Source organism: Hydra viridissima, unplaced genomic scaffold, assembly GCF_058129835.1.
Source record: "Hydra viridissima isolate aposymbiotic clone 2 unplaced genomic scaffold, HvirCarnegie_v1 scaffold_1, whole genome shotgun sequence".
Lineage (NCBI taxonomy): Eukaryota > Metazoa > Cnidaria > Hydrozoa > Anthoathecata > Hydridae > Hydra > Hydra viridissima.
This window is the reverse complement of record NW_028324300.1, coordinates 8604765-8632058: the sequence shown is the minus strand read 5'-3', so window position 1 is coordinate 8632058 and position 27294 is coordinate 8604765. Positions and strand designations below refer to the sequence as shown.

General features: G+C 27.4%; 3 protein-coding genes and 1 long non-coding RNA gene across 7 annotated transcripts; 3 read left to right on the top strand and 1 right to left on the bottom strand.

Moving 5' to 3' along the window:
• The first annotated feature begins 330 nt into the window (after positions 1 to 330).
• LOC145188201 (uncharacterized) lies at positions 331 to 962 on the top strand. Its single transcript, XM_090075565.1, has 2 exons — positions 331 to 593; positions 733 to 962. Exons 1-2 carry the CDS (start codon positions 372 to 374, stop codon positions 883 to 885), a joined length of 375 nt encoding a protein of 124 aa, XP_089931691.1. The 5' UTR covers positions 331 to 371; the 3' UTR covers positions 886 to 962.
• Positions 963 to 1061: 99 nt separating this feature from the next.
• On the top strand, positions 1062 to 2306 carry LOC149893222 (uncharacterized). The gene is made up of 2 exons (XM_090075556.1): positions 1062 to 1473; positions 2108 to 2306. The coding sequence occupies exons 1-2, from the start codon at positions 1252 to 1254 to the stop codon at positions 2258 to 2260; spliced, it is 375 nt and encodes a 124-aa protein (XP_089931682.1). The 5' UTR covers positions 1062 to 1251; the 3' UTR covers positions 2261 to 2306.
• Positions 2307 to 9155: 6849 nt separating this feature from the next.
• LOC145187580 (integrator complex subunit 3-like) lies at positions 9156 to 27043 on the bottom strand. 4 transcript variants are annotated; one of them, XM_090097826.1, is made up of 30 exons: positions 26850 to 27043; positions 25711 to 25794; positions 25402 to 25485; positions 24953 to 25066; positions 24722 to 24806; positions 24445 to 24511; positions 24191 to 24332; positions 24014 to 24072; positions 23533 to 23603; positions 22839 to 22984; positions 22404 to 22547; positions 22106 to 22193; positions 17748 to 17827; positions 17524 to 17615; positions 16866 to 16963; positions 16427 to 16632; positions 16118 to 16308; positions 15606 to 15657; positions 15175 to 15299; positions 14304 to 14348; positions 14070 to 14189; positions 13848 to 13941; positions 13434 to 13562; positions 13183 to 13258; positions 11966 to 12128; positions 10540 to 10707; positions 10356 to 10444; positions 10101 to 10176; positions 9740 to 9896; positions 9156 to 9669 (listed from the first exon to the last, which is right to left on the bottom strand). In XM_090097826.1, the coding sequence occupies exons 1-30, from the start codon at positions 26937 to 26939 to the stop codon at positions 9565 to 9567; spliced, it is 3240 nt and encodes a 1079-aa protein (XP_089953952.1). In that variant the 5' UTR covers positions 26940 to 27043; the 3' UTR covers positions 9156 to 9564. The 4 variants fall into 4 exon arrangements, with proteins under 4 accessions (XP_089953952.1, XP_089954022.1, XP_089954147.1 ...); XM_090097896.1 differs by having other exon boundaries at positions 25711 to 25757; positions 26870 to 27043; XM_090098021.1 differs by having other exon boundaries at positions 22354 to 22547; positions 26850 to 27014.
• On the top strand, positions 11620 to 12230 carry LOC149893221 (uncharacterized). Its single transcript, XR_016455736.1, has 2 exons — positions 11620 to 11826; positions 11980 to 12230. It is a non-coding gene; the product is annotated as an uncharacterized LOC149893221 (long non-coding RNA).
• Positions 27044 to 27294: the final 251 nt, after the last annotated feature.

Genomic DNA, 27294 nt, shown 5'->3' with positions numbered 1-27294 from the left:
GATGTTTAAAGAGAGAAAGAAATTTTTGTTGAAGTAGTTTTACTGAGTTTTTTTGTTGAAGTTTTTTTGTTGAATACTTTTAGCCGAATTATTTCGGATAGTGCAATTAATGTTACATTTTAAGTAATGGCCGTCTAGTTTAGTTTAAAAGACATCTCGGTGTTATATACGAGATAAAATTTACGATTTAAAAGTTACCTTTTATAATGTCCTAAATTGAAAAAATCATCGTAGAACAAAAGTGTAAAGTTACGACGCAGATGTTTTTTAAAAAAAGAAATATTATGCTTTTATATTTAAAACGAAAAACATGATTAATAAAGATAGTCACTAATTCTTCTTTTTCTATTGTCTTAAAATATTTTTTTAGAATGTTTAATATTAGTGGAAAAATAATCTTTGCTAATGGACAGGTTCCTGGAAAAATACCAGATGGCTCCTTACTAACAGTTAAAGTACAAGATACGAGTAGAATGTGTGCACCAGCCATAGGATTAGGAGACTATAAACATATTATTCGAGGTCATAAGAACGGGGATCCCCTCACTTATGAAATTAAAAGTGCCAAAATTCCTTCTTACCGGAAAGCTACAGTAAGCAAATTTAACAAGATTTTTTTCTCATAAAACAACAATGAATTAAAAACGAATAGAAACAAAAAGTAATCGCTGATATTTTAAAAAACTTTATTTTAATTGGAACTATTTTCCTTTTTTATAAACCTTCTTTTAGCTAAAAGCTGTTTTGAATATCGGTTGGCAAGCATCAGAAGACGAATGGATTCGACCAAACGATTACTTAAATGATACAGTTCATCCTGTCGAAATTGTAGAAAATAAATTTGATTATACAGATTTTGACATAAATGTTGTACATTATACCTAAGAAAATTATAGGACGGCTATTTTCAAGCATTTGTAATTTCGAATTTTTTTAGAGTGCAAAATGCGAAAATTATTTTACGATGTGTCTTACATGGCCTCTTTAACTTCCTTGGTTAAAAGATTTAATTCACTGACTGTAAATTTTAAAGTTGTATTTTTATTAAAATTTGTACGGCAATTTATTTACTTTCTTGTTAATTTTAAAAATGAACTTGAAGATCTCATTTATCTATACATAACAAATTAAGTTAAATTTACTTTTAAATTATTAGTCTGTCAATTTAATTTTAAATAACGTATGGGTAAATAGTTGCTTTGAGCTAACCAACCTTACAATTTAATTCTTGGTGAAGCTGGCTCTCAAGACATGTTTAATATTAGTGGAAAAATTATATTCCCCAACGGCGAAGTTCCTGAAAAAATCCCTGACGGCTCTTTATTAACTGTAAAAGTTGAAGATACTAACATGATGGATGCACCAGCTGTAAGACTTGGAGAATATAAAAAAATTATCCAAAATTATAAATACGGTGACTCGTTGACTTACGAAATTAAAAATGCAGCCTTACCCTCCTACAAAAGAGCAACAGTAAGTTTTTTTTATGTTGAAAGGTTTATAAAATTTAAGTACTTTTTTAAAAATTATAGTGGGATCATAGTTTTTTATTTATATAAAACAATGAAACTGTTATTATAATATTTATGCCGAAAATGGTCTGACATGACCACCAAAAGTGTTTTACATAAAAGTTGGTATTTATTAGTTTTATTTTAATTAGCCTCACCTGTGTAATATGTAATACAACAAGGAAGTTTAAGTAAAAAGGAAAAAAAATGGATTGCAAACATGTAAGATATCATGTGTGTTTTGAAAAAGTTTAAATTTTCTTATCCTGTACATTGATAGTCCAAGTATTAGATGCAAAAAAAGCTATTTCTTGTCCAATAATTGCTATTTGCTCATTTATTTATAAGTTACTACAAATTCTATTAAATATTTTATTAAATCTTGATTATATAATGTTTTAGCAATTTGCTAACAATTGTGTTTATTCTGTCATTTTTATCATGAAGTATTAGCTGCTGAAAACTTCATTTTAGTATGAATTTATTTTAAGTCTAAGTAAAAGGAAGGCATTAAGCCATATAAAACAAATGGAAACCTTAGAAAGTTTTAAAAATATAAAGTTTGGTTTAATCTTTTTTAAAATTCTTGTTTCTAGCTGAGTGCTGTATTGAATATTGGTTGGCAAGCATCTGGTGATGAATGGATAAGGATAAATGACTATTTAAATGATACGATGCATCCAGTTAATATTGTGGAAAACAAAATTGAATATTTTGAATGTGACATAAATGTTATTCACTATACTTAATTATCAATTGTTTCAAACGATTTATCATCTTCAATTTTTGCTATCAGTCCTTGATTTGTTTTTTTGCCTTTTAATCTTAAGGTGTAAAATGCAGAATTAACTTTAATTGATGCCCCCATTATTGCAGTCATTACTGGTTTGACATAATTTGCACCTATTACTTATTTTACCTACACATCGACTTTTATAAAATAATTTGACTATTTCTAAATTTAAGTTATTTGATTATAAATTTATAAACTTTTGTACTGATTTTTCTCTATGTGAATTGAAAAATTAAATATAAAAATCACAACAGGTTATAAATTATTTTAAAAATCTTCATTTGTTTAAACTAATGAATCTTTTGAAGGTCTAAACAGAATTTTGAGCATTACCCTGTAACCAGAGTTTAAAGAAGGATAATTCTACACCAGGTTACCCAGTCCGTTGAATATAGGTCCTCAATGTTTCATGAACAAAAACTTATTAGCTATATAATTAACTAATAATTATGAAATTGTGATTAGGAAGGTTCTAAAAACCTAACACAGGTTTTGAATACCTTACTTAAAAAATTTTAAAACTAAAGGAAGAACCTAAATTTAGGTATTACAACGTTTTAGTTTAATGTGATAAAGTGTGTCCCAATAATTTTTGTTTAATTTCAAAATTTTCTTAGATACAAAGTGTTATAAAATAGAATATTCTAAAACACATTGGAAAATGAACTTAAAGTGACATGTTATTTAAAAAATGAAATGCTCATGGATTGTATTATGTACAGTATTGGCCATTGTTAACAATCATCATGTTTTTTTTTTGTTTTTTGTTTATATACACTGCAGGCCAAAAGTTTCTGGACACTTGATGTTTTTATATAAAAAGCTAAAATCTATCCTGTATCATTAAATTAATCAATAATATTAATTTATAATACTTAAACTTACTAATTTTATGTGTTTATGTAAGTTTGAGGTCAGTAATTGGGTATTACTGACCTCAAACTTTCATAAATAAGTTTGTTTTTTTAATTGTTTATTTTAACTTGATATATATAACGTTACATTACTCTTAAGAGTTTGGTCTTGTTAAAGTTATTTATTTGTGGAAACATGAAGTAAATATTTATAATGTAATGATAGCCGACTAAAATGGTTAAGAATATTTAGTTTCGTATTTTTCGTTTGGTATTCATGACGGTTGCATTAAAAAATCTTCAAAAAAATTTTAAAATTACATAATTCGACTATTTAATTAAAAATAAGGGTAAAAAACCTTCTTTAACGGTTGCAAAACGTTCTGAAATAATTACATTACATAAAGAAAGTTATTCAGTCCGTAAAATTTGCAAAAAATTAAAAGTTGCCAGAAGTACGATATAAGATACCATCAAACGATGGAAAGAAACAGGCATTTTTGAAGACAAAAAAAGATCTGGTGAACCACGGAAGACAACGAAAGCAGAAGATAATATTATAATATTGATGAGTAAAAGAAATCGAAGGCTTACGGCCCCGGAAACAACTTCAAGCTTTAATAGGAATCATTCAAAATCTATTTTATTAACCACTACGAAACGACGTCTTAGACAAGCAGGACTTTCTGGCCGTATAGCAGTCAGGAAACCCTTGCTACGGATTGGAAATAAAAAGAAAAGGTTATAATGGGCTACAGACCACCAAAATTGAAGAGAAGAAGACTGGGGAAAAGTACTATGGACCGACGTGTCCAAACTTGAACTGTTTGGACAAAGACGTAGAATTTACATCGGAAGAACAACAAAAGAAAAAATTATCCCAGAGTGTTTAGTGCCGACAATCAAGCATGGTGGTGGGTCAGTTATGGTATGGGGATGTTTTTCTTCAGCTGGTGTAGGTGACCTAGTTAAAATTGAGGGTATTATGAAAAAAGAACAATATAAAACAATTCTAGAAAACAATGCTATACATTCTGGCTTAAGAACTATTGGTCGTGGTTTTGTTTTTATGCAGGACAATGATCCTAAACAAACCTCAAAATTATGTGAAAACTATATAAAGGAACAAGAGGATAATGGTGTCTTCAAAAACATGACCTGGCCGGCCCAATCACCAGATTTGAACCCAATAGAGTTACTGTGGGAAGAATTGGACAGAAAGGTCAGACAAAAATGCCCAACATCCAAAGAGCACCTGTGGCAGATATAAGAAGAACCTTGGTTATCAATTACACCCGAAATAGTAAATGAATTAATAAATAGGATGCCAAGGATCGCAAAAAAAGTGATTAAAACTCGTTCGTTATTTTTTGATGAAAAGACAGTTTAATAATAATAGTGTTGTTAGTATTTTTTTATTTCATTTTTTGTCTTTTTTTTTTTTTTCTTCCTTAAATAGTAACTATATGTAGCTTTTATAAAATAAATATATTTGAATTTTTTTGAAATAATTATGGGAGTTTTGATATCTCATAATCTAAAGTAATTTTAATTGCCAAAATTAACAATCTCTGTTCTTTCAAACTTCCTTCAAAATTGCATTTGTATTTGAGTAAAACTGAGCTTATTTGCGAATTAGTAATAATTATTAGGGAATTGAAGTTTTATTTAAATTGGTATAGATATTTTAAAAACTTGTGTAAAATAAAATATAAAATTAGTATCTAATTAACAACAACATTTCAGCAATACAACGATCAAAATGGCTGGAAAAACTATTGATTAAATTTAAAATCAACAACGAATGAAACAAAATATCTTAATGAGAAAAATTGCGAAACATTTAAAAACAACACATGCAATTGTTAACAGAATAATTAACCAATATCATGAATAAAATTCAATTAAAATCTTCCCAGAAGACCCAGTATTTCAAATGAAAGAAACGAACGTTCACTTATTCGCATAGTGAAAAAAAAAAAGAAAAGAAAGTTATCATCTTTTGATCTCAGTCAAAAATGGCAAGAAGCTTCTGGTGTTGCTGCTAGTGCTCGAACAATTAGAAGAGTACTACAAAATCACAATTACATGCGGCGAGCTGTTTTCAAAAGTCAACGTCTATCTTTTCAAAAGTCAACGTCTAACGAAAGTTTGATGAATACGTCCAGATTTTTGACAAAGATGTTTTGACAATGACTTGTAATGTTCTATTACAACCCTCAAAATAAAACAATTGGATTTTCGAGAAACACCAAAAGCAACAAAGGGGACTAATTAGTATAGGAAGGTCACCGCAGTTTGTTAGAGACATTGGCCCACAGTAATCAACTATGGGAGAAGGACACTTGGTGATTCTTCACCAGTATTTTTTGCGTAAAATTTGGTTTCTTCTGTTCCTTTACCACTTAACAAACCTCAAGAAGTCTTAAAAGCTTTGGATTTACTTCCTCACTCAAACAAGTGCACTTCTACCCTAATCTATGTGATGTTCTGAGCAATTCAAAAGCAATTAACCTTTAACAACAACCATAATTCTTTTTCAAATCTCAGGTTTTGGCTGTCAATACATCCTGTAATAAAACCTCCTTATAGCCAATACAAATGAATTAAGTTTGTTAACCAGGTGCAATAATCCAAAGCTTTTTAATCCAAAGGTTTTAGTATGTCTCGATTTTGTACAAACTTATTGTTGACAAATTTGATTAATATTATCAAAACTTGAATATCTGAATACATGAAATGTTTTGATGTACAGTAGGGTGATAACTTTTTTTAAATCTTATATGGCCATGGTCCCACACAATGAGCTTTAGACCAAAAGTAAAAAATACCTTAATTATTTAATTATTATTTTTTTAAATTCCCCCATAAAAAAAAAATAATTTTTATGATTATAGGCCTTTTTAATAAAAAGTTCCTTAATTCTAAAAAATTCTAAAATCTTTACTGTTATAACTGTTAAATTTTATTACATACATTTCAGTTTTTGCATAAACCATTACTTCTTGTAATGTTCTTACTCTGCATTCTGCACAAATGCTGGATCTTGCAGTGTTTATGACAGTTTCTTGATTACACCAGTGATCAAGAAACTGCCATAAACACTGCAAGTGGTTTAAAAAAATTTTTTTGCCTCTGCAAACTAGTTAAATGCAGCTAATAAAACTTCATAATTTGTTCTATCATAATAGTAGTTAGAAAACCAGATATTCATCCGTTCGCTAGTTAGGAAACTATGCTGGTTTTATTCTTCTTCGCATCAAAATGTAGTGCCCATAAAGATTTTTTTATAGTTTTCTTTAATTCTTCTTTCATTCTATCAGCCTTTTTCATTACTGCTTTGTAAATAACCTGCCTAAGTTGAAGTTGTTTCGTAAACATTTCAGATTTTAAAGATAATTTTACAGATGCTTTGTTACACTTTAATGAAGTTTCAATCCAAAGTTATTATAAGTTATTTAATGCATGGGTTAACACATGATAAGTTTTTTTTAAAGCTGAGAAGAACTGTTAAAAAGAGAGATGAGAAAGAAAATTAAACTTCTGTTAAAAGCAACCAATTCCTAACTTAAATAATTTTAGGAAGTTGCTGCTTTTAATTAGACTTCAACCTAACAAAAAATTAGATTTCTGTTACTTTCAAGAGCGATTTTGACCATTTGAAGTCATCAAAAGAAAGATTATCTCTCCATCTTGTAGGATCTTTTTTTAAAAGACAATTTAATTAAGATAAGACAATTTAATTGATAAAAATTTGTTTGTATAAAGCAGGGAATAAGTGAACTTAAAATAGTTACAAGAAAAAATAAAATTTTTATCTTTTGTTTTGTGCTTACAAATGTCTAAGATTAATAAGGTGTAAAGCTCAGTTTAAATAAATTGTTTATTCTTATTTGTTTATTCAAGCACATTCATGTTAAAATTCATTTTTATTAAAAGATATCATGTTTATTATATATTAAGAGTTTTCACTATTTATATTATTTTACTTAAGGATTTCTAACAAGCTTGGGCACTTAAAAGTAGGTGCTCAATTGGCGAATAAAAAATTGCTGGTCAGAAATAAGTTCTTTATTAATTGTATAATAATTGTATAGGTAGAATAATTATATAATAATTATTTAATATAATATAATAATTATAGAATAATTGTATAATAATTGTATAGATAGGTATTCAAATATATTGGGGAGGTGATTACTATCTAGCAATTTTTAGAACAGTTTTAATTAAAAAATTTTTTTTTGTTTTTAAGTAAATTTTTTAATGTGATTAATAGTCATTAAGTTAATACTGTTTTCTCAGGAATTAAATGAAATTTTGCTACAACGTTCAAAGAAAGGTTTCTACATTTTTTTTTATTTCTTGTTTCATTTTTCGGACTTATGAACGCTTCAAACGATCTCAAATTTTTCCGATCAGTTAATAATCTCAAACTTTTTTTTTATCATAGTAAAAATAACGAAAAAATAGTTATTGAATGGCGAGCCACTAGTAATTGAAAATTTTGCTATTTACTTTTTTTCAATTGTAATATGTTATGAAGTGTATTTTTTTCAGTCATTTTTTTAAATAAACTATTTTAGTTATAAGAAAAATTGAACATAGTTTTAATGAAGTTGGTGTCCACCCCCAAAAACAAAAATTAAATTTTGTAATTAATTTGAATTTGTTGCAGCATTTTTTCAGTTGTTTAAAAACATTTCTGATAAAAACATCGTTGTGTGTCAATTGGCTAAAAAAGCAATTGTTTTTTTAAACGAACCAAAACCGAAAAAAGGATTAATCAAACAAAATTGTAAATTGAGTTTTTGTTGTTGAACAATGAAAAAAATTCAAAGTCAAATGTTCACAAGCCATGGTTTCAAATACATTGTGGTTTGATCGAAATGTGAGACAAGACGAAAAAAGACAATTATAACTGCAAGACTAAATCTGCTGAAAAGAGATTAGCGTTTCACTAGGAATGTGTCGATTGGCTTTTGAAGAAATGACGTAATTTCTTGTAGTCTGACAAAAGCATAGTTGTTCTTTCCGGTTCTCCTGGTACTCATCAATGTCAGAAGGCTACTGCGAATATAAGTCCCAGTATACTTTACAGACTGTGAAGGTTTGCACGTTCAATGCAGAGTAAGGAGTGACATTCGGAGAGATACTTTTCCCATTTCCAACCGAGCCGCATACACAATTTTCCATCCCCACCTCATTTTTCCCAATCCCACCCCTAAGTTTATTCTTCTCATCCCCATCAATTCGGTTTCTCTATTTCGATAATCGATGTATTTTTTTTACACGCAAAATACCTGGTTATTTTTGACGGTTCTATTTTTCACACACGATTTTTTTGAGCTTTCAGACCGTTTGTACCATCAAGAGATTTCCATCGAGAGATTTCAAGTTTAACTAAACTTTATACTTTGAGCAAAGAACGTTTTCGCTGAAAACATTGCTAATATTCACATTTAAAAAAGACGGTCATGCATTGCTCATTTTCAACGTAACATGCAACGTAATCGTTTGTAGAAGTATATTTGCTGACTTATTCAACCCATCATTTCCGCTACTTCTATCCCATGCCAGCGGTAATGCCGCAAAACCCGTTACCGTTTCATTTTCTATCGTCGTTTTCTAAGTCGTTGTTCAGTTTGTAAAAAATAAAAGGACAGTTTACTATATATAAGCATGTCCTTTTCACTGCAAGGACATGCTTATATATAGTAAACTGTCCTTTTATTTTTTACAAACTGATTACGTTGCATGTTACCCCGCATTTTGAGAGAATCTTTGCAAAAAACTAATATTACTTAAGTAAAATTTAATGATTACTATTTATTTAAACAATAAAATTGTAAGAGTTAGAAAATGTTATATGTAAAAGATGAAAGTTTTACTATATCTTTTTTGTTTAGGACTCATAAGACTCATAATATATTCCAAAATATCGAAAATAAAACTTTTAAACTACTATTGTCTTAAACACCGCTTTACACATGAGAGTTTTAATGGTGAGCTTTTTATTTTTATGTCTCTAAACATAAGTTTTAATACAAGAAGTTATTCAAAATTTGGAGAACATTTAGAGATTGGTTCAACTGCAGCGATTAGTATAATGTAACATTCAAACTGCATTTTATCCATTAAAATTACCGAAGGTCTACTTTTTGCGAAAAAGACAATACACATCAAACAAGAAGTTCGGAATACGTTTTACAAAATTCTCTCCTTTTGCAATTTTGAGTCCAATAGAGGTTATGTATTTCTATACTTTCCCACATTTTAACATCAACAGAAGTTTCTCGATTATCAAGAGCAGATCCGATCAATTCCTTTGAAACCTCTATGGCTAAATTTTTAATCAAAAAGATGAGAAGCAGAGAAGACGTTACTTTGATTTTTCTGAAGATTTTCAGTCTTCGTCATCTGAGGATAAGGTTTTGGATTTTCTTCTTTTTTTAGAGGGAGGTTTTTGAGTTTGAACATTGTTTTCGTCCTCACTATCCTCTTCGCTTCCCTGAAACCAAATATTTTTAAAAACATTTTTTCAAAAAAACTTTATTTTGAAACTATATTTTATATCTTACCTCGTCATCATTTTCATGATCACTTTCAGATGAATCGGACGAAATGCTCTTCACTATTTTACCAGTATTTTTAGCGCTTCTGGTTAAACGTTGTGTTTTCCGCTTTCGCGTCATTCGATCAGGCAGTTCGTTGAACTCTGATAAAAGTGACTTGCATCTAAGAAAATTATTAACATACTGAAAATTAGTCAAAAAACAAATGATTTCCTAGAGTGCGCGATTAATTGGCAAATGTTTGATAAAGTTTTGAAATAATGCCAAATAGTGAATTTTTTAAAAAGCAGTTAATGAACAAAATCAATACCGGCTGTAAAATGAAAGTAATTACACGAACCGGATGCTTTTCAACTAAAGCACTTACTTTGTTTTCGTGTTTGTATCAATAACAGACTTTTTAGCCTGAGTAAGGGCGTAACGCAAAGACTCGTACTGAAATACTGAAATTTCAAAAAAGAATATCTAAAACACGTTTAAATATTTTGTAGGCACTCTATGATATAAAAACCCACAAACAGGTATGCTGGCACATAAAAGAAATAAAGAATATTGCTGTGGCAACAACTTCTTTATTTTCAATGATAAAACTTACCAAAATTTTATAAATATAGTTACTTACAAGTCATATCGTTAACCTCAACACAGTGGTTATAAAACTGGTTCAGATGGCATAAAATTTGCTCAACAGTAGGATTACATTTATGCGATCTAAAAATAAAAATTTCTTTTGTAACAACTGATCGTGCTTTAATTCTCATGACTATTTAGATAACAAATAGCACGTTGATATTTTGCCAACTTACTTGATTTTCTTTGAAGCAACATTATGTTTGCTGAGCATTTGCGCAAGAATGTGTGCAAGTTCTCTTGCATCTTCTCGACACCAACTTTTAAACAAACATAAACTGAAGTTTTTGCCGCTACCATCCAACTTCATGCACAGGACTGGCTTAATAATCTCAAGTTGCGGACTAGAAAACCACAAGCATAAAAAATAAAGTTTTTCGTGTAAAAAAAGAGACAAACACTTTGCTAATAAACTTTCTGAACCAAAATTTATGAAGTAATTTGCCAAAAGAAACTTTCGCAAATTAAGAAATTCTTTTATTTTGGTGGGAATAGAACAAAAGAATTACCACAATCTTATAACAATAATTTAAAAATAGTTTATCAGCTGCGGTGTTAGACAATCTCTAGTTAGACACTTTCTGATTTGAGCTTTACGAATTTCTAGGATATTTTGTATTTTAATTCTTTTTTTTTTTTAAATGAAATGAAACGATTCTACAAATTCTCGGATTAAAGAATGTTTCTGCTCATGGAAAATTGTCCTAACAGGACAAATATCAATCTAAAATTTAAAAATACATCCAAAAAGGCCTTTTAAAAATACTTTTTTTTAAAATGTTTGCTTGCTAATAATTAAAATCATAACTTTGTCTAGTGCTGTTCTCATTTACAACATTCATAGCGCATATGTTAAAACATGTTACATACTCTTACAAAAAATATTACAAACTTTTTAAAAAAAACTCAAGCAGCCTGGAGCTTGAATGAAGTCAAACAATGATGCTTGATGTAATTATTTCTAAAGTTTTTACTCACAATTCAACAGATTTTTCTGGCTTTTAAGTTAATCTAACTTTCATACATAAAAACAACTGCAGCGTTCATTTGAAACTTATTTACGTACATTCATGAAGCGTTAATAACTTAATGCTTACAATTGAATAGATTCAAAGAAAATCACATCGCATGAAAAAACTAATTAAAGAAACAGGAGATTCGAGTAAACCATGATTGAGCCTTTTGAAATTAATTCAATGCAAATCACGAAAAGGTGGTTTACAGCTCCAAGTAGTCTCGATGTTTGGGTGACAAACAGACAGTAGATTTTTTACCGTAAATAGTGGTATTAATCTATGTTTTTGAAGAGAGGAAATGATCAGAAAATTGAGATGATGATTGCTGCTTCTGGACCACTAATTGATGATTGCTACTTCTGGACCACTAATCAAAACTAATCTCAAAAAAGATGATCCTGCACAAATTTTAAAAGCTTAATAACACTAAAGTTCAACCAAGTCAAGGTTTGAAACAAAAATTTTTTTTTTAAAAAAAAAGGAAATTTAATATTAAAATATTAAAGGTGCAAACTATATTTTATAAACACTAGTAAAATTCATTTGATTTGCAAATGTCACTTTGTTTCAAGTAAAATAATTTCACCTTTCTGCTTTAAGGATCAATAACAAATGGTTGAGTGACTCATAGTGTTTTATTTCGTTGAGCAACGGAAGTATTCCCACACACATTTCGGCAGGTGTTTCTTCAGCAAGAATCAACTGCCATAAAAACGACTGCTCAAATGAAGTCCATGACAAGGAGGATTCTATAAAAAAACTTAATTTTATACTTTATAAATTTAATTTTTTTAGTAATTAGGTTGTATGTTAAATTTCAATAGTTAATTTAAAAAAAATTCTGTCTCCAATTTGTTTAAATATCTGTTAACTACTTATTTATAAAGTGCTTTTCTACAAAATCCTTATCTACTTACTCTTTATATATGAACACATAATCTATAAAAACTTTACAAAAAAAATATTTTCATAAAATATAATAGTTTCATATTATTTAATTTCTTAATTTAAATAATGAGTTTGTAACTATTTTATTTTTTTGACACAGATGTAAACCAGTTGCAGTGACTCTCAAAATTGTTAATACTTTTGGGCAAGATTTAAATAAAACTTCTCAAAGAGGTTTTGAATATAAACCTTTTTTTGTTATTGTGAACTGGCACCAAAACTTCAGGTTAAACTTTACAAAAAAACATACAAATTGGACAACCTAGGATTGGGTGAGAGTAATCTGAACAGATGAATCCAAAATTAACTGTTTTGGCTTTAATGCTAGGGAATTGATGCGAAAAACGAAGGGAGAAAAAAATACAGCAAAACAATGACTTCCAGCAAAACAATTGATGACAACCAACAGACAACCAAATTGATGTCCTTGCCTGGCCACCCAATCCCTGGATTTCAACCCAGTTGAGCACCTTCAAACCATTTTAAAAAGAACTATGAGATGAGAAAATATACCAACTGAAACATTCAAAACTCTTATTTAAAGTATCCCCAGGTGGATTCAGGCAGCTATTACAAGGTGGTTACACAGTGGTTTGACAAAAGGAAACTATTTTTAATAAACTCATAAAATAGCAGTTTGAGCTATGAACGTTTTTAATATCAATAAAACTTTTTTAAAAAGTTTTATTTTATCAAAAAAGTTTTTGTTTGATAAAATAAAACTTTTATATTGAATGCCAAAAAAAAAAAAAAAAAAAAAAATTAGATTTAAAAAAATATTTCTAAATAATCATGACTTAAATAATGTAAGTTCAAAAAAACAATTTTTAGTCAACAGGTCACCATACAAATTACCTAACAGACTAACAACTTGATTTTCACCAATGATTGATAAGTTTCCCATTAAAATATTTGATATCAAAGAATTCATCTAAAAAGTTTAACTCAAAATCAAACTTAATTTTAATTATATCACCTTTAATAATAATAACAATACTGATAACAGTAATAATAATAACAATAATAATAGCAGTAATAAAGAAATACTAATATTACAACAGTAATAATCAGGAAAACAATACAACACAAACAGCAGCAACTTAAACCTCATCAGGATGTATTGTTGAAACAAGCATTCTAATGATTTCTTCATTTCCAACTGTCAGATTTTTGAAACGCTTAAATACTGACTCAATTAAATACATAAACAAGTGAGGGTCGTATTCATAACAAATCTATGAAAAAAATACAAGCTGGAAGTTTTTGAACATTAATCATTGAAACTATTTGTTTACAATTATAAAAATTGTTTACAAATTTGTTTACATTTAATGAAGAGTAAAAAAACCATGTATATTATGAAGAACTCAATACTTCATAAGAGCAATATAAAAAAGTATTATTAAGCTCAAACAAAGAAGCCCCTTCTGTCCAATCACTTTAACATGATTTACAACTTACAAAAAACTTTGAACTCCTAAAAGTTTAAAATGGAAGCTACAAAGATGTTCTCTACATACTTTTAGATCCTGCAGGAGAACTGACTTTAAAGTTCTATCTTTAAAGAAACCGACATAATCTTCATACACAGAGAACTTTTCTTCATCATTATAGCTAATATTGCAAAACAAATTATTTCCACTATGAATTTTTACAAATAAACTTAGTAAATACTACTATATATATAAAAAAACAAACATTCACAATTAACAAAAAAAATTTGATAATAAAAAATTACTCACCATGCTTTTAAGAAAAATAGAAAATGGTAACCAATTTTTCGATCAATTTCATGAATCCCATTTAATAGAGTATAAATATTCTCCAGGTTGATATCATTCTTTGAAAGAGAGCATATAGACCTATATTTAATAAAAATGTTATAGTAGCTGTTAACTAAACTTTGTTGATTTGGTAAAAAGAAAATATTTATACAAATCTTTACAAAGCTCAGTATTAAAGGAAGAGAAACTTACCTAAATATCACATATTGAGGCTTATCAAGCTTTGACTCAATTGCCCTAAATTCAAAATATATAACAATGATCAATTGTAATTAGACAACTAATAAGGCATCTAACAGAGTGATTTAGTAATGTAATATTGTGGAATCAATCTGTTGAAACAAAATGAAAAAAGTTTCTTTATACTAAATGATTGAAAGCATCCATCTAGAAAACTAATACATTTTAAAACCAAAACAATTTATGGCAGAAATAAAGGACTTTTTTTTTCAAAAACAAATTTATATGGCTTTGTATACATTTACACATTATGATAGATTTGTTAAAAGGTAAAACTAATATGAGGAAACAACAAAAAAACACGAAAATGGAATGACATTAATAAAATTATTTTTATTAGATTTTTAATCCACTTGAATCAATCAAAATAGCTGATGAAGAGTTGCTAGAAGAGATAATTTATATTGATGCTACTTTTTTTCTTCTTTTTTTTCTTCCTTAAATTTTGATGTTTCAATTTGATATTTGAGATGTTGGAGATCTTTTGTTAAAAACTCTCTTTTGTCAAGAAACTTCTTTTGTAAAAAAAGTTTGTTTGAAACACTTGAACTGCTGCTGAAACTACTCATGATTGAGAATATTTACTCATGATTGAGAATATGTACAATTATAGTTAAGTTATAGTAATGAAAAACAAACAAAAAAAACGCTCTTAAAACATATTTAAAACCAAATAAAGTATTAAATGAAGAGACAGAAATAAATAAAAAAAAACAGAAGAGAAGAGAAGAATTAATGTTAAAAATATAATATACATATATATTGTTATAAAATAAACATTACAAATATAGTAATGAACATTATACAAATAGCAATGAAATACTTTTCAGCAATATCTTCATTGAGCTTGTAATGATCACTTGGCATAACTGGTAAGGAGAGCTCATCAGCCAAAACATTTGCCAAACATACACACAATGGTGATGCTATCTCATCATCAAAATCACCCTGAAAATGTGAAACAAAATGTGTCTAGGAAAACATAACTTAAAAATCTTTTTTTCAACATTTATTACATGTTGCTAGTTGTGATATGCATTTATCAGTAAAAGCAAAATTATCTTTTGATACTCAAATAATGTAAAACTTAAAAGATTGTAATACATCAGCAATATGAGAGCATTAACACTTTTATATTACCATCTAAAGATGCATAGATTAAACTTGAGACTAAACTCAGAATAAATAAGAAAAACAATTAAAGCTATAAAGATTTCTTCTTATTATTATTTTCATAATTCACAAAACACATACCATAGATTCAATGTTAGAAATAATTGCTTCCATTGCTTCAGATGATTCATTTCTAGGAAGAAGCAAAAAAGAAAGGAAGAGTTTTTTATTTGTGCAGTTTAATAAAAAAGTTTAATCATTGGTTTAAATTATTTATATAAAATAGAGTGAATAAAATTATTTAAATAGAATAGAGTTTAAATTATAAAAAACTCATACAAATCTAACGGACACAACTTTATGACTCATGTTAAACATTAAAAACTACTGAAGTCTTATTAAAGCATTATATATATATGTATGTATTGATTAATCATAAAACTGTTAAGTTTTTTAAATAAATAAAAAAACTTCTATCATAAACTTTCTCATTATTAGAATAAAATTTAGAATAAAATTTAGAAAAAAACTAAAACAAAATTATTTAAGAAATTCAAAAAAGCATGTTTAAATATATTTTCAGCAGATAAAATTTTAAATAGCCAATGTCAGAGGTGAAAAAAATTTTAATTTATTGCAAAAAAAACTTTTACTTCTGATTTTGTAACTTCAAAACATTGTCCTTCAGTAGGTTGCTATCTAAGTTCTGAAACTCTTCTAATTCAGTTACATCCATGCCATCATAGCGCTGCTGCCTAATGATGTCAGGTTTGAGTTCAAAGTCTTCATCTTTTATTGTGATAGGTCGAAATGATGATGAAGGGTTAGGGGGAGGTGGTAACATCTAAAAAAATAAAGAAGACTTGAATTAATGAGCTGGAGAATTAAAAACCATATAACACAATCTTTTAGTTTCCAAACAAAATTAACATTGAAAAAGATTTTTTTCTTTAAGTGCTAACTTTTTTTTCTGTTACTTGCTCAAATTGTGAGGGAGGCAATGGTGGAACTTTTTCTTCATCATCTTCATCTGAGAATACTGCCTCATCTGTGTTACTATCATCCTCAAGTGACTGTGGAAGCAATGTGGAGGAAGAGTCAAGTGAGTAATCTTTGTCATTAGTAGGGGAGTGTGGGGGGGAATCAATCTTTATAGATTCATCAGAAGCTGAAAAAGAGAAAATGAAGTATATACAAAAAAAACTGTGAAAAGTAAAAAGTCAATAAACTTTAAATAAAAATTCTGATTAATCATAGTAAAAAAATCAAAATAAAAGAATCCTGATAAATTGATAAAAGTAGATACAAACAAAAATTATGAAAACAAAACTGAAAAAAAAAAACAAACAACAAAAAAACAACAACAAAAAACAAACCTAAACAAAAATGATAAAAAACTACCTGGTCGACTGGGTTCAAGAAAAGAGGGAAGTGTCTCAACCAGTAACTGCTTTAACTGTTGATGAATCCTATGACCTTTCAAAATAGGAGCTAAAGAGCTAGAAATAAAAATATATATTAAAAAAAAAAAGGAATTTAAAAATATTCAAATAGCTTTAAGAATATGTATTTAGCTTTAAAGTTAATTCTATATTACATCTGTTTATGTTATGGCATGTTTTGTAAGAAATGGTATTTAACATTTTTCATAATAATTTGAATAATTCGTTAAAACTTTTGAACATTTTAATATGTGAATTAAGGATGAACATAAATTTGCAATCCATAAAAACACTTGCAAGCAATAAAACTTATTACCATGCTAAACTGAATTTTTAAATTAAAAAATTATACATATACTTTCATAAAAATTTTAGCATTAAAAAAATTTTTTAAAATTTAAAAATCCTTGTACCAAGTACCATCACATTTGTTAAACTAATGATTAGTTAGCTTTCAGCTTTAACTAGTGACATTAATTTTTGATATACATAATGATAAATCTATGTTATTTTCAAAAATTTGTCTTACAAATATTCTTTTATCAATACAGTTACTAAAATTTTTGATAGAAAATTTAGTTTAAAAATCAGTATTTTTGTCTATTAAAAGAGTTTACCTTACAACTCGTTTGTCCAGCACTGATCGAAATGAGTTAAGTAAGCCCATCTTAGTCAAACTGTTATGTTGTGGACAATATTGGGTAGACATCTAAAATAAAATAAAAAACTGTGCACTTAAATATGCTAAAATAAGCAGTGAAAAGCTGCTCATGACATTTCAAATTAATTATTATAACAAATCCACCAGCAACGTAAACGAATATGAAGAAAAAAGAATTACCCTGCATATAAAATCAAGCAGGATGTAAGTTATGCTTGGGTGAGTGCGAACAGAGTTATGCATTAGTAAAATTGCAGGCTCTATAAAAAATAAAATTTAGATTTAACAAGAAAAAACTAATTTGTAACTTATGTTTTTTCAAATTAATTTATATACTGGAAAATCAACAGAGTTTAAAATCAACAGAGTTTAAGTTGATAAAACAGGTAAAAAAACAGGAGAAAAAATTGTAAACCCATAGATCATTTTTAGTTTTTTGATACTGATTTTTTAAAAATCAATATCAAAAAGAAAGGTAGTTTTCCCTAAAGTTGACACCATAAATGTGACCTTGAAAAAAGAACAATAAATATGCTTGGTTACATCTCAAAGTTTTAACTGAATGTCAAACTTTTTCTAACATTTTGTTAGAAAAGGTAACTTTAAGAGTAAAACTGTTTACATTTGAATTAAAAGTTCTTATCTATCACAACACCAAGATAAGTTATGTTATTAGTAAAAACAGTTTTGACCACATTCTAAAGTTCAAGTTTTTAAGAAGGTGCAAGTATTCTTAGAAAGGTTAGAATGACTTAAATACTACTATTTCTATTTTTAGTGCTCAATGAGACTGTTTTTTTTTTTAAATTGGTATTTCTTAGTAGATAAGTGCAATAAAATGTTGTTTGAAAGTAAATACTTGAGCTGCAACAAACCCTGAAATTTGTATTCTCTTGTATAACCACAGGTTTTCTGCCTGTAATTATAAACTTAGACTTTTTTTTATCAAAATATAGTTAACATATTCAAGGTGTGCAAATTTCAGACCCTGATATCAATGAAACATCTATTATAAATCCTTTTACGAGGTGATTGTACATGTCATTTAGAACACTTGGAAAGTTATTATGGAATCCTGCATTAAAACCCTGGTTATTTATTCCAGCAATAAATTTTTAACTATTTTCTACTCATGAGAATAAAACTAAGCATCACCTATACTTTGTTTTTGCAAAAATTTTATAAAATTCAAATTACAGAAAATTACTAATAAAACATTCTTTCTTCATTTATTCACAATCTTAATTTGTTTAGAATAAAAATTGTGTTTTTCTAATTTCTATAAAAATGAATAGTACATAGTTTAGCTTTGACCTCTTTAGTTTCTCATTGCATAAATACTTTAAGATATCGTTTCAAAGAATATTCCGATAGGGACTTGTGATTTAGACTCTTACTGTTGTTGTATGTGATGACACATTTGAGCAGTTGGTTTGTGTAATCTGGGTATAAAGGATTTTACTTGTATCTGTCCCAGTACCTCTTGTAATTGGAATGAAGAGCTTCTGTAGTCTGTTCACTAAAGAGCCCCAAGTCTATTTTTTTAGTTTTGATGAATTGAGGGACAGGATAAAACACTGCATGGAACTTTGGTGTAACTGAAATTGTAATATTGACATAACTTTGTTGAATATGATTTAAAAACAAACAATGAGCTCCATCTTTGCAAAATGGTTTGTTTTTGATTCTAAATCACATTGGTACAGAGACTTTTCCAATGTTTGTTGCTAATACAACCAGATTTGCTGACGGATTGTTAGCTCAAATATATAAACACAACAGGCAGTTAGCAGTAGTTAACTTGAATGAGAGAGCACTCCTTAATTCTCTTATGACAGTAGTACTGAACAAAAACCTTTGAAACAGTGTCACAAATTTCATATAAGTATGGCTGATCTGTAATGAGATCATCAACATCAGTGGCAAATCTGATTTAATTGAAGTGAATGCAACTCTTATTTGCTTTCCACAATCAGTCATAGCCTTTCCAATTAATTCTTTAAAACCGCAAGGACCTGATGCAGCAACATCTAGATACATTAGTGTGGCATAGTGGCACTGCAATGGTTTTTTTAGTACTTTTTCTATGAGAGTTATGACTCTTCCAGTGTGTTCAGTATTGATGTGTACCATCACAACAAATGGTGAGTGAAGTATCCAAAATTATTCAAAATTTTCTCTTAAAAAGTTCAATATACTTTGCATTACATTTTGAGAAGTTCTTGTTCAGGCGATACATGGCCAAGATATTTGGAGCCAGGTTCTTCCATCGATGAAATATGTTCTTTTACAGCCCTCCTTCTGTACCATTTCTGTTCATTAATAATTGTGTGATCTTTATGCCCATTGAAAAATAAGGAATGAATGACATCAGATTTATTTGGTTGTTGCACTTCATTTTCTTTTTCTTGTTCTTTAAACTTTGTTTTTGTCAGTTTCATTCACCTTATTTTCTGGTAAAATTAATCCAAAAACCTCTAGGGCCATGGTTCTAGTTCATTAAATTGAGAACTGCCATCATAGCCATCATCAGATTCTTTTTCAGTCTCACCAGACTCACTCAAAGCAATCATTTCATTTACTATGGCTTCCTCATCAGACTGCATCAATTTTGAAGGTCAATTTGTTTCTGTAAATTAGCATTTCTGCTTGGCAAGGACCTTCTTGGTAATAGCTTTGTCAACTAAACTACTTATAAACATCAGCCATTTTATTCTTTGATCAATTAGGAAGTTTTGTTTATTGACAGTGACTTTGTTTTAACATAATTACATTTGGTGAACTCATACATACATGTTGAAATATCAAAAAGCTTACAATGGGCTTTGAAATACTTTTTCTTTGAAATACTTTTTCTTTATATTTTTGTTGTGATTATTGTGTTTTGAGTGGTTTAAAAAGTAATTATGGTAAGAATGCAAGAGCTGCAAAACACAACGGTGAGATATTAAAGCTCTTGTACAAATGTTCTTAATTGCTACTGAAACAATTTCATTAATCTGTGCAAATGTTGGTTCTTTAGTGTTTGCACTGATTTTTAGTTTATTCCTATTATACATATAAAACTTCATGTCACCATAAGTTGGCAAGTATTTGCATGGACGTTCGCCAAGTAAACCAAAAATAGGACAGCTCACAACTTTTTGTGTTTTCTTATTCTTACAATTCATGGTAAAATTCAATTTATGAAATTGAAGAAAATGCAATAAATTATTGTTTGTTAATATTTTGCAATTATAACAATATAAAAAAAAAGAAAATCATTATTAAGTACTAGGACTTGACATTGCACAACTAAGTGTAACAAGTAACATAACAAGTGATGTGAACATGTGAAGTAATTAGATACAAAAAAGTTTGTTTGTTTTTTTTTTTGTTACTTTTTAAAAGTTACAAAAAAAACCATAAAAAGAAAATCAAATATTGGCTAAGTTAATTTGGCTGTTAACCAATAGGCCGGGTGAATAAAAATGAGCAATTGCTTTTACTCATTAATTGGTCAGCTTTACACGAATAAAAACTTCAGCAGTTTTCCTCATTTTTATTCATGTAAAGGTAAGCAATTTACTCAGTAATTGCTCAATTTTACTTTAATAAAAACCTAAGAAAAGTTGTTGAAGTTTTTATTCACGTAAAGCTGACTAATTACTGAGTAAAAGCAATTGCTCATTTTTATTCACCCGGCCTATTGATACTAACTTCATCGGAATTTTTTTTTTCTTTTAAATATAAGAGATCACCTTTCCAACATCCCAAATTCTAGAGTGCAAATTGTAAACTACATATCTCAACACCAAGGTAAGTACTAGATAAAAATAGTTTTTACCATAAATATTCAATCCGGCCATAACCAGATAAATATATTAGTTTTTTGAAAGAGTTTATATTCTGAAAGAGTATATATCAAATCATATACTTAAATATTTGATAGAAAGATTAATTCATTGATATAGATAAAGCAAAAGTGAATTAGTGGTCATTCATATTCTGTTCCTGCATCCTTCAAATAATACAAATTATTTTCTTTTCAATAGAATTTATTCTGTTGTTGGGTAAATTTTTCCAAATTAAAACATGGCTAAAAAGGCTATTGTTATTGGTTCACAAACAGCCTGATAGTTTTATCAAATATTCTCTAGCTATATGAAGCTTGGCTTCTATTTACCATAGGTTGCCACATCATTATAAAAGGTTAACTCAAAAATTTTTTATTTAATATGAATACTTTGAGGCACTCTATTGTCAGTGTGTCAGCATCATTGTAAGTATACTTTTTAAATCATAAGTTCTGTCTCATAAAGAAATAGGTCTTAAAATGCTTAATAATTTTTATTAGTTAAATAAAAACAAGGTTTCTCTACTGCAAATCATAAGACACCAGCTTTCTGTTAAATCAACCGAAATTCAGTTTTAGATACCTACACAACATAAGAATATCAAGATAATGATATCATCATGATAAACATTACTTAAAAAATCTAATTTAGATGAGATACTACCAGATCTTTTTTAACTAACAGCATGAAAAATTTACATACCTATATTCATGATGTTATCTTTATCACCTTGAAAAAATAGCCAGTCAAAGAACAAGGAAAGTTTCATATTTGTCTGAGAAACTGGATTCTAAACAAAAATATGATTTTTGGTAAAACTCTTCATGTTAAACTTTTAAAAAATGCAAATGGTTTTTACTGTTAAAAAATTTTTAACCATGAAAAAATAAAAAAAATAAATATTACATACTATATAAATATATTGTATATCACTATTTAATTTTAAATACCCTGATTTCTTCAGAGATTCTTTTATGATAAAATAGATGCAATTAATAACCTGGCCAGCTGTATAAAGCCATCCAACTATTGCCCACCGAGGAATCACTTCTGAACCTAAAATTTCATTTGGTGGATGTATAACACCACAAATAAATCGTACAAGATCTGGAAGTAGTGTCTGGTTTTCTGGAGCACTTAAATACTAGAGAAAGAGAAAAGATATATATTTTAAACTTTTGTTTGTGTAAGTATCTTTACTAATGCATTCATAAATCAAATTTAAAAGTCAAAATAGATAAATATATTAAAATAAACAAATCATCAAATTTTATTTTATACATCAAATATTATTTCATACAAATTTTACAAATTTATTTTTATAAAATAAAATATGGATACTGATCAATTTACCTGCCTAAATATGCTCACAATAAATACTGTTAAATTTACCTACTTAAATATGCTCACAATAAATAACTACTGTTAAATTTACCTGCTTAAAAAACCAATCTTGATATCTTTTTTGTTGACCAAATTTGACTTTTAAAGCAAGAAATGCAATTTTATTTTCCATATCAGGTGTTATTCTACTTTGAAGAAATTTTCTTGGAGTGCGTGTCATTAAAAGTTGTTCTAACCCTAAAGTAAAATGACTAATTTCTATTTTTGCTCTTTCATATTACACAAGCACAGACACATTCATACACAGACATTACATACATACATATACATACATTAGATACATTACATTAGATTACATTAGATTACATTAGATTACATTAGATTACATTACATTAAATTGCATTAAATTACATTACATTACATTACATTACATTACATTACATTACATTACATTACATACATACATACATTCATACATACATACACACATATGTACATACTTACATACGTACATACATACATATGTACATACATTCATACATACATACATACATACATACATACATACATACATACATACATACATACATACATACATACATACATACATACATACATACATACATACATACATACATACATACATACATAAATACATAATTAAAATTTAGTATGTAATTAATTTCTTTTAAGCACTATTCTCTGTTAAGTGCCCATAAAAGGAAAATAATAATTACATCAAAATAAATAAAATAAAATTTAAAAGAACTATAAAGTTATTTCACCTTGAAACTGAGTACAAAGGGATTGTGGTCTGTATAAGATATCTTTCCATAGTTGCATGAACTCAGGAATACTAAATGAAAAACTTTTCAAGTTTTCTAACAAGATAAATATACACCTCTATCAAAATCATTTAATAATTTTAAACTGAACATATTATTAAATGATATTAATATTATTAAGATTCTTATATTTTTAGTACTTAATTTCATTCATTCATTTAATTATTTGTAAATAAGATAAAAAATTGATGACTACTTTACTGTCATCCAAAACTAATCTATAAAAAAAGCCGAAAAACCAAAATTAATCAATAAAAAGCTACAGACTACAGTGTTCATACTAAATATAGTGTTTTTTCAAAAACTAACTTTTTGTTACATTATAATTATTTAATATATAAAAATTTATTATATTACAAATACAAAAAATGAATTATTCAATAATTTAAATAATGAATTATTGAGTTAGATTCTTTGTTACCGAAATACATTCTGCAATAGACGAACAAAATCTTTACCAATAGTCATGCATTCAACAAACTAAAAAAGATTTGACAGATCAGTGTTGATACTAAAAATACTGTATGAAAAACAGTAAAAATAAACAAAAACACATATTTATGATTGAAAAATTGAAAATAAATTATCATTTCCTTACATGTTCACGTATAAGCTGAACACAAAAATCAACTTCTGCTTGACGCAGAATTTTAAATCTAACAGATTCATGATCTTCAATAACTCGGACAAATGTATAAACAACAAGCTGCAGTGCTCCTGGATTTTTATCTAACCACACTCTAAATTTAAACCATTTTAATGAACACTTTATAAAAATCTTAATCTTTAGAAAACACACTTAAAAAAAAAAGACTTTAAATTTGACAATTTGTAGGCTTTACATCAAATTACCTGTTTGCCTTTAGTAATTTTAAAACACTTTCTGTGTAATTTATATTTTCCTGGCTTAAATCTCCTCCTAAATTAAAAAAAAAAAAAAAAACAATTTTAAGCTAAAGATTTAAGCAAGAGCTTGAAGAGGAAGACTCTTCAAGCTTTAAAATTATCAGGCTCTAGAAAAAGTATGCAAGAATACAAGTACACTTTCTAAAATGTTAGATATTGGCATCAAATTTTTTAAAGGTAATTTTAATTTTTTAGATTTCAAAAACTGAAAATAATTTGATACCTGCAATTTGTCTGAGGAGGATGTAAATAACAGGCTCTAAATTTAAAATATGATTTTTCATCATTTCACCAAGTAGCCATAATAACTAAAATAAATAATTTTATACAAATTTTAAACATTTGAGACCATAACATTAAAAATGATTTAAACATAAATAAGGATCAACCTCAAAATTTACATTAAGCATAATTAAATTTTTTTGATTATTTCTTTTTAGAGAAAATTTTTTACCTGTGTCTTAGGTGGTTCCAATAGCTTAGTAAACTTTTCAGACAGAATGTAATGAACTTTGTTAACAACAATGCCAAGTCCATCACGAGAAACAAAGGAAAGATCTCTGTATGCCTAAATATCAATCACCCAGGTACTAAAGATTTTAAATTATCATAAGAATACAACTCATGAAACTCTTAACAATAACACTTTAGACTTGGTTATAAGAAGATCTTATATTTCTGATTACAATACTATTATCAATAAAAGTTTTTATGTAAAACAATCTTTGTCACATCAACATAAGCTTGTTTTACAAGCGCTTAGAATTATTTCTTCTGTACCACAAATTAGTACAGAAGAAATAATTCTAAGCGCTTGTAAAACTGAAGTTCCTTGATAAAAATTAATTTGATGCAAATTTAACTTTATTTAGAGAATTAAAACTAAAAACTCAAACTAAATACCTTGGCAGCATTTGGTTGATCAGTGAGTATGGTATACAACAATCCAAGAGAAACATCTTCTTGCTCTTTCATTCCTTTACAAACCTGATTTCATAATTTCAAAAAAACACTTTTTTAAAAAAGTTTTTAAAAACCACTTAATTGAAAAATATGTTTGATACTGGTTATCAATATTGTTAAGATATATTAAATTCATTTATAATGTTTTTTCTAGTTGAAAACATATAGTTATATACATTTTCTAGTTGAAAAACATTGATTATAGCTGCAAAAAAAAGAGATCCAAAAAAGTAACAGTATATAACTCACAGCTTGTATAAGGGCATCATGAATCTCACGTTCTGAAAGTCCAGATACTAGAGACAACACATAAGCATGACTTTTTTCAAATTTCTAGTAAAAATTAAGATAATAAATTAAAGTAATATGCACTTTTTAATTTATCCAATTTTAATTAACTTAAAAAAATATGTTTTATAAAAATTATCAAATATGTAATTTACAATATTTAGTTGATACTAAATAATCTTTCTTCTTTAAAAAAAAAATATTTTTTAGATAAAGCCTTGTTATTAAAAAGGCCATATTACATTTTTCTTACATGACCAATGTTTTAAGATTTTTAGAACTGCAGCAAAAGAGTGTAATGAAAAAAAATCATTGAATAAATAAAAAACTTTAACCTGAAAACTAGATAACTTAAGAAGTCTGTCAAGGAAACTTTTAAAAATAATTGAAATTAAAATTACTTTTTTAAAGTTAAGCTTAAAACTACAAAATATTAAAGAAACGATAGGTTTAAGTTAAGGTTTCAAAGGAATGTTATTGCATGTATTTGGATTATTAAACCTATCTGAACAGAGATAAATTGAGAAAATAGGACAAAATGTTGACAATATATCCAACAATATGTTGCATATATGTTGAGATGTATTCAACAACTGCTATATTATTTGAGGCTAAACAAGAATGTTACACAAAAAAAAATTATTTGCAAAAAACAGCTGCAAAAAGTGCAAAGTACAAGTTAAACCTTATCATAGAGGGATTTATAATTATGTGTGTTTTTCAGGTATTGATACAAACACAATTACTGTTGGTGTGCTTTACTTTAATGAAGGGTTTCATGAAACTTCTAGTAAAAATATATATAAATAGAAATATCAAATGTTGTTGATAAACTTTGTTATGAAGAAAGTCTGCTTTTAACTGCAGGCATTCCCCTAAATTTCTTAGTCAATGGACAAGCTATCTGGAATAACTCCAAATTATCTAGTTGATATTTAATGGTAAAAAATAGTATGTAGTATGGTAAAAATGAGTATGCTTATAATCATTTTAAAATTTGAGATAAATATAATTTTAAAATAATTATAATGTCAACTACTTTTTATTGAATTAAACATACTTTTCTGAATAAAATCAAAAGGAATTTTAAAAACACTTACATCTTCTAACTCATCTTTACCTTGTAGAAGATTAGTAAGGAACAACTTTGTCACTTTCTGTACTTCATCTATCTCTAATAGAGATGCCATTAAAATTTCACGAAAATGCCAAAGTACAAATTCATATTTTTTTAACAAAAGTGTTCAATACATAAATTTATATCTAGATTGAAATAATAATTCTTAAAAAATTTAATGTGAATAATGAACTTGAATTAATAAAAACAAAATATGAATAATAAATTTGAATTAATAAGAACATCAAAACAGGATTAAAAAACATTAACTTCAAACACAATAACATTGACATGACATATAAAAGTTAATAGAAGCATACAAAAATTGATTTACTATTTAAAATGAGCTCTAAGGTATTCAAGAATTAGATAATTTATCCATAAAGATTTTTTCATAAATATCCTAAACAATTTATCCATAAAGATTT

Bases quoted from the DNA above. Each gene is read 5' to 3' on its own strand.
- LOC145188201 (XM_090075565.1), top strand. From the start codon at position 372: ATGTTTAATATTAGTGGAAAAATAATCTTTGCTAATGGACAGGTTCCT. The intron at 594-732 runs GTAAGCAAATTT...ACCTTCTTTTAG, and splicing joins CTTCTTACCGGAAAGCTACA to CTAAAAGCTGTTTTGAATAT.
- LOC145187580 (XM_090097826.1), bottom strand. From the start codon at position 26,939: ATGGCATCTCTATTAGAGATAGATGAAGTACAGAAAGTGACAAAGTTG. The intron at 22,194-22,403 runs GTTATTAATTGC...ATTTTTGTTTAG, and splicing joins GGCTTTATACAGCTGGCCAG to AATCCAGTTTCTCAGACAAA. The intron at 10,445-10,539 runs GTAAGTTGGCAA...TTTTATTTTTAG, and splicing joins GTTGCTTCAAAGAAAATCAA to ATCGCATAAATGTAATCCTA.
- LOC149893222 (XM_090075556.1), top strand. From the start codon at position 1,252: ATGTTTAATATTAGTGGAAAAATTATATTCCCCAACGGCGAAGTTCCT. The intron at 1,474-2,107 runs GTAAGTTTTTTT...TCTTGTTTCTAG, and splicing joins CCTCCTACAAAAGAGCAACA to CTGAGTGCTGTATTGAATAT.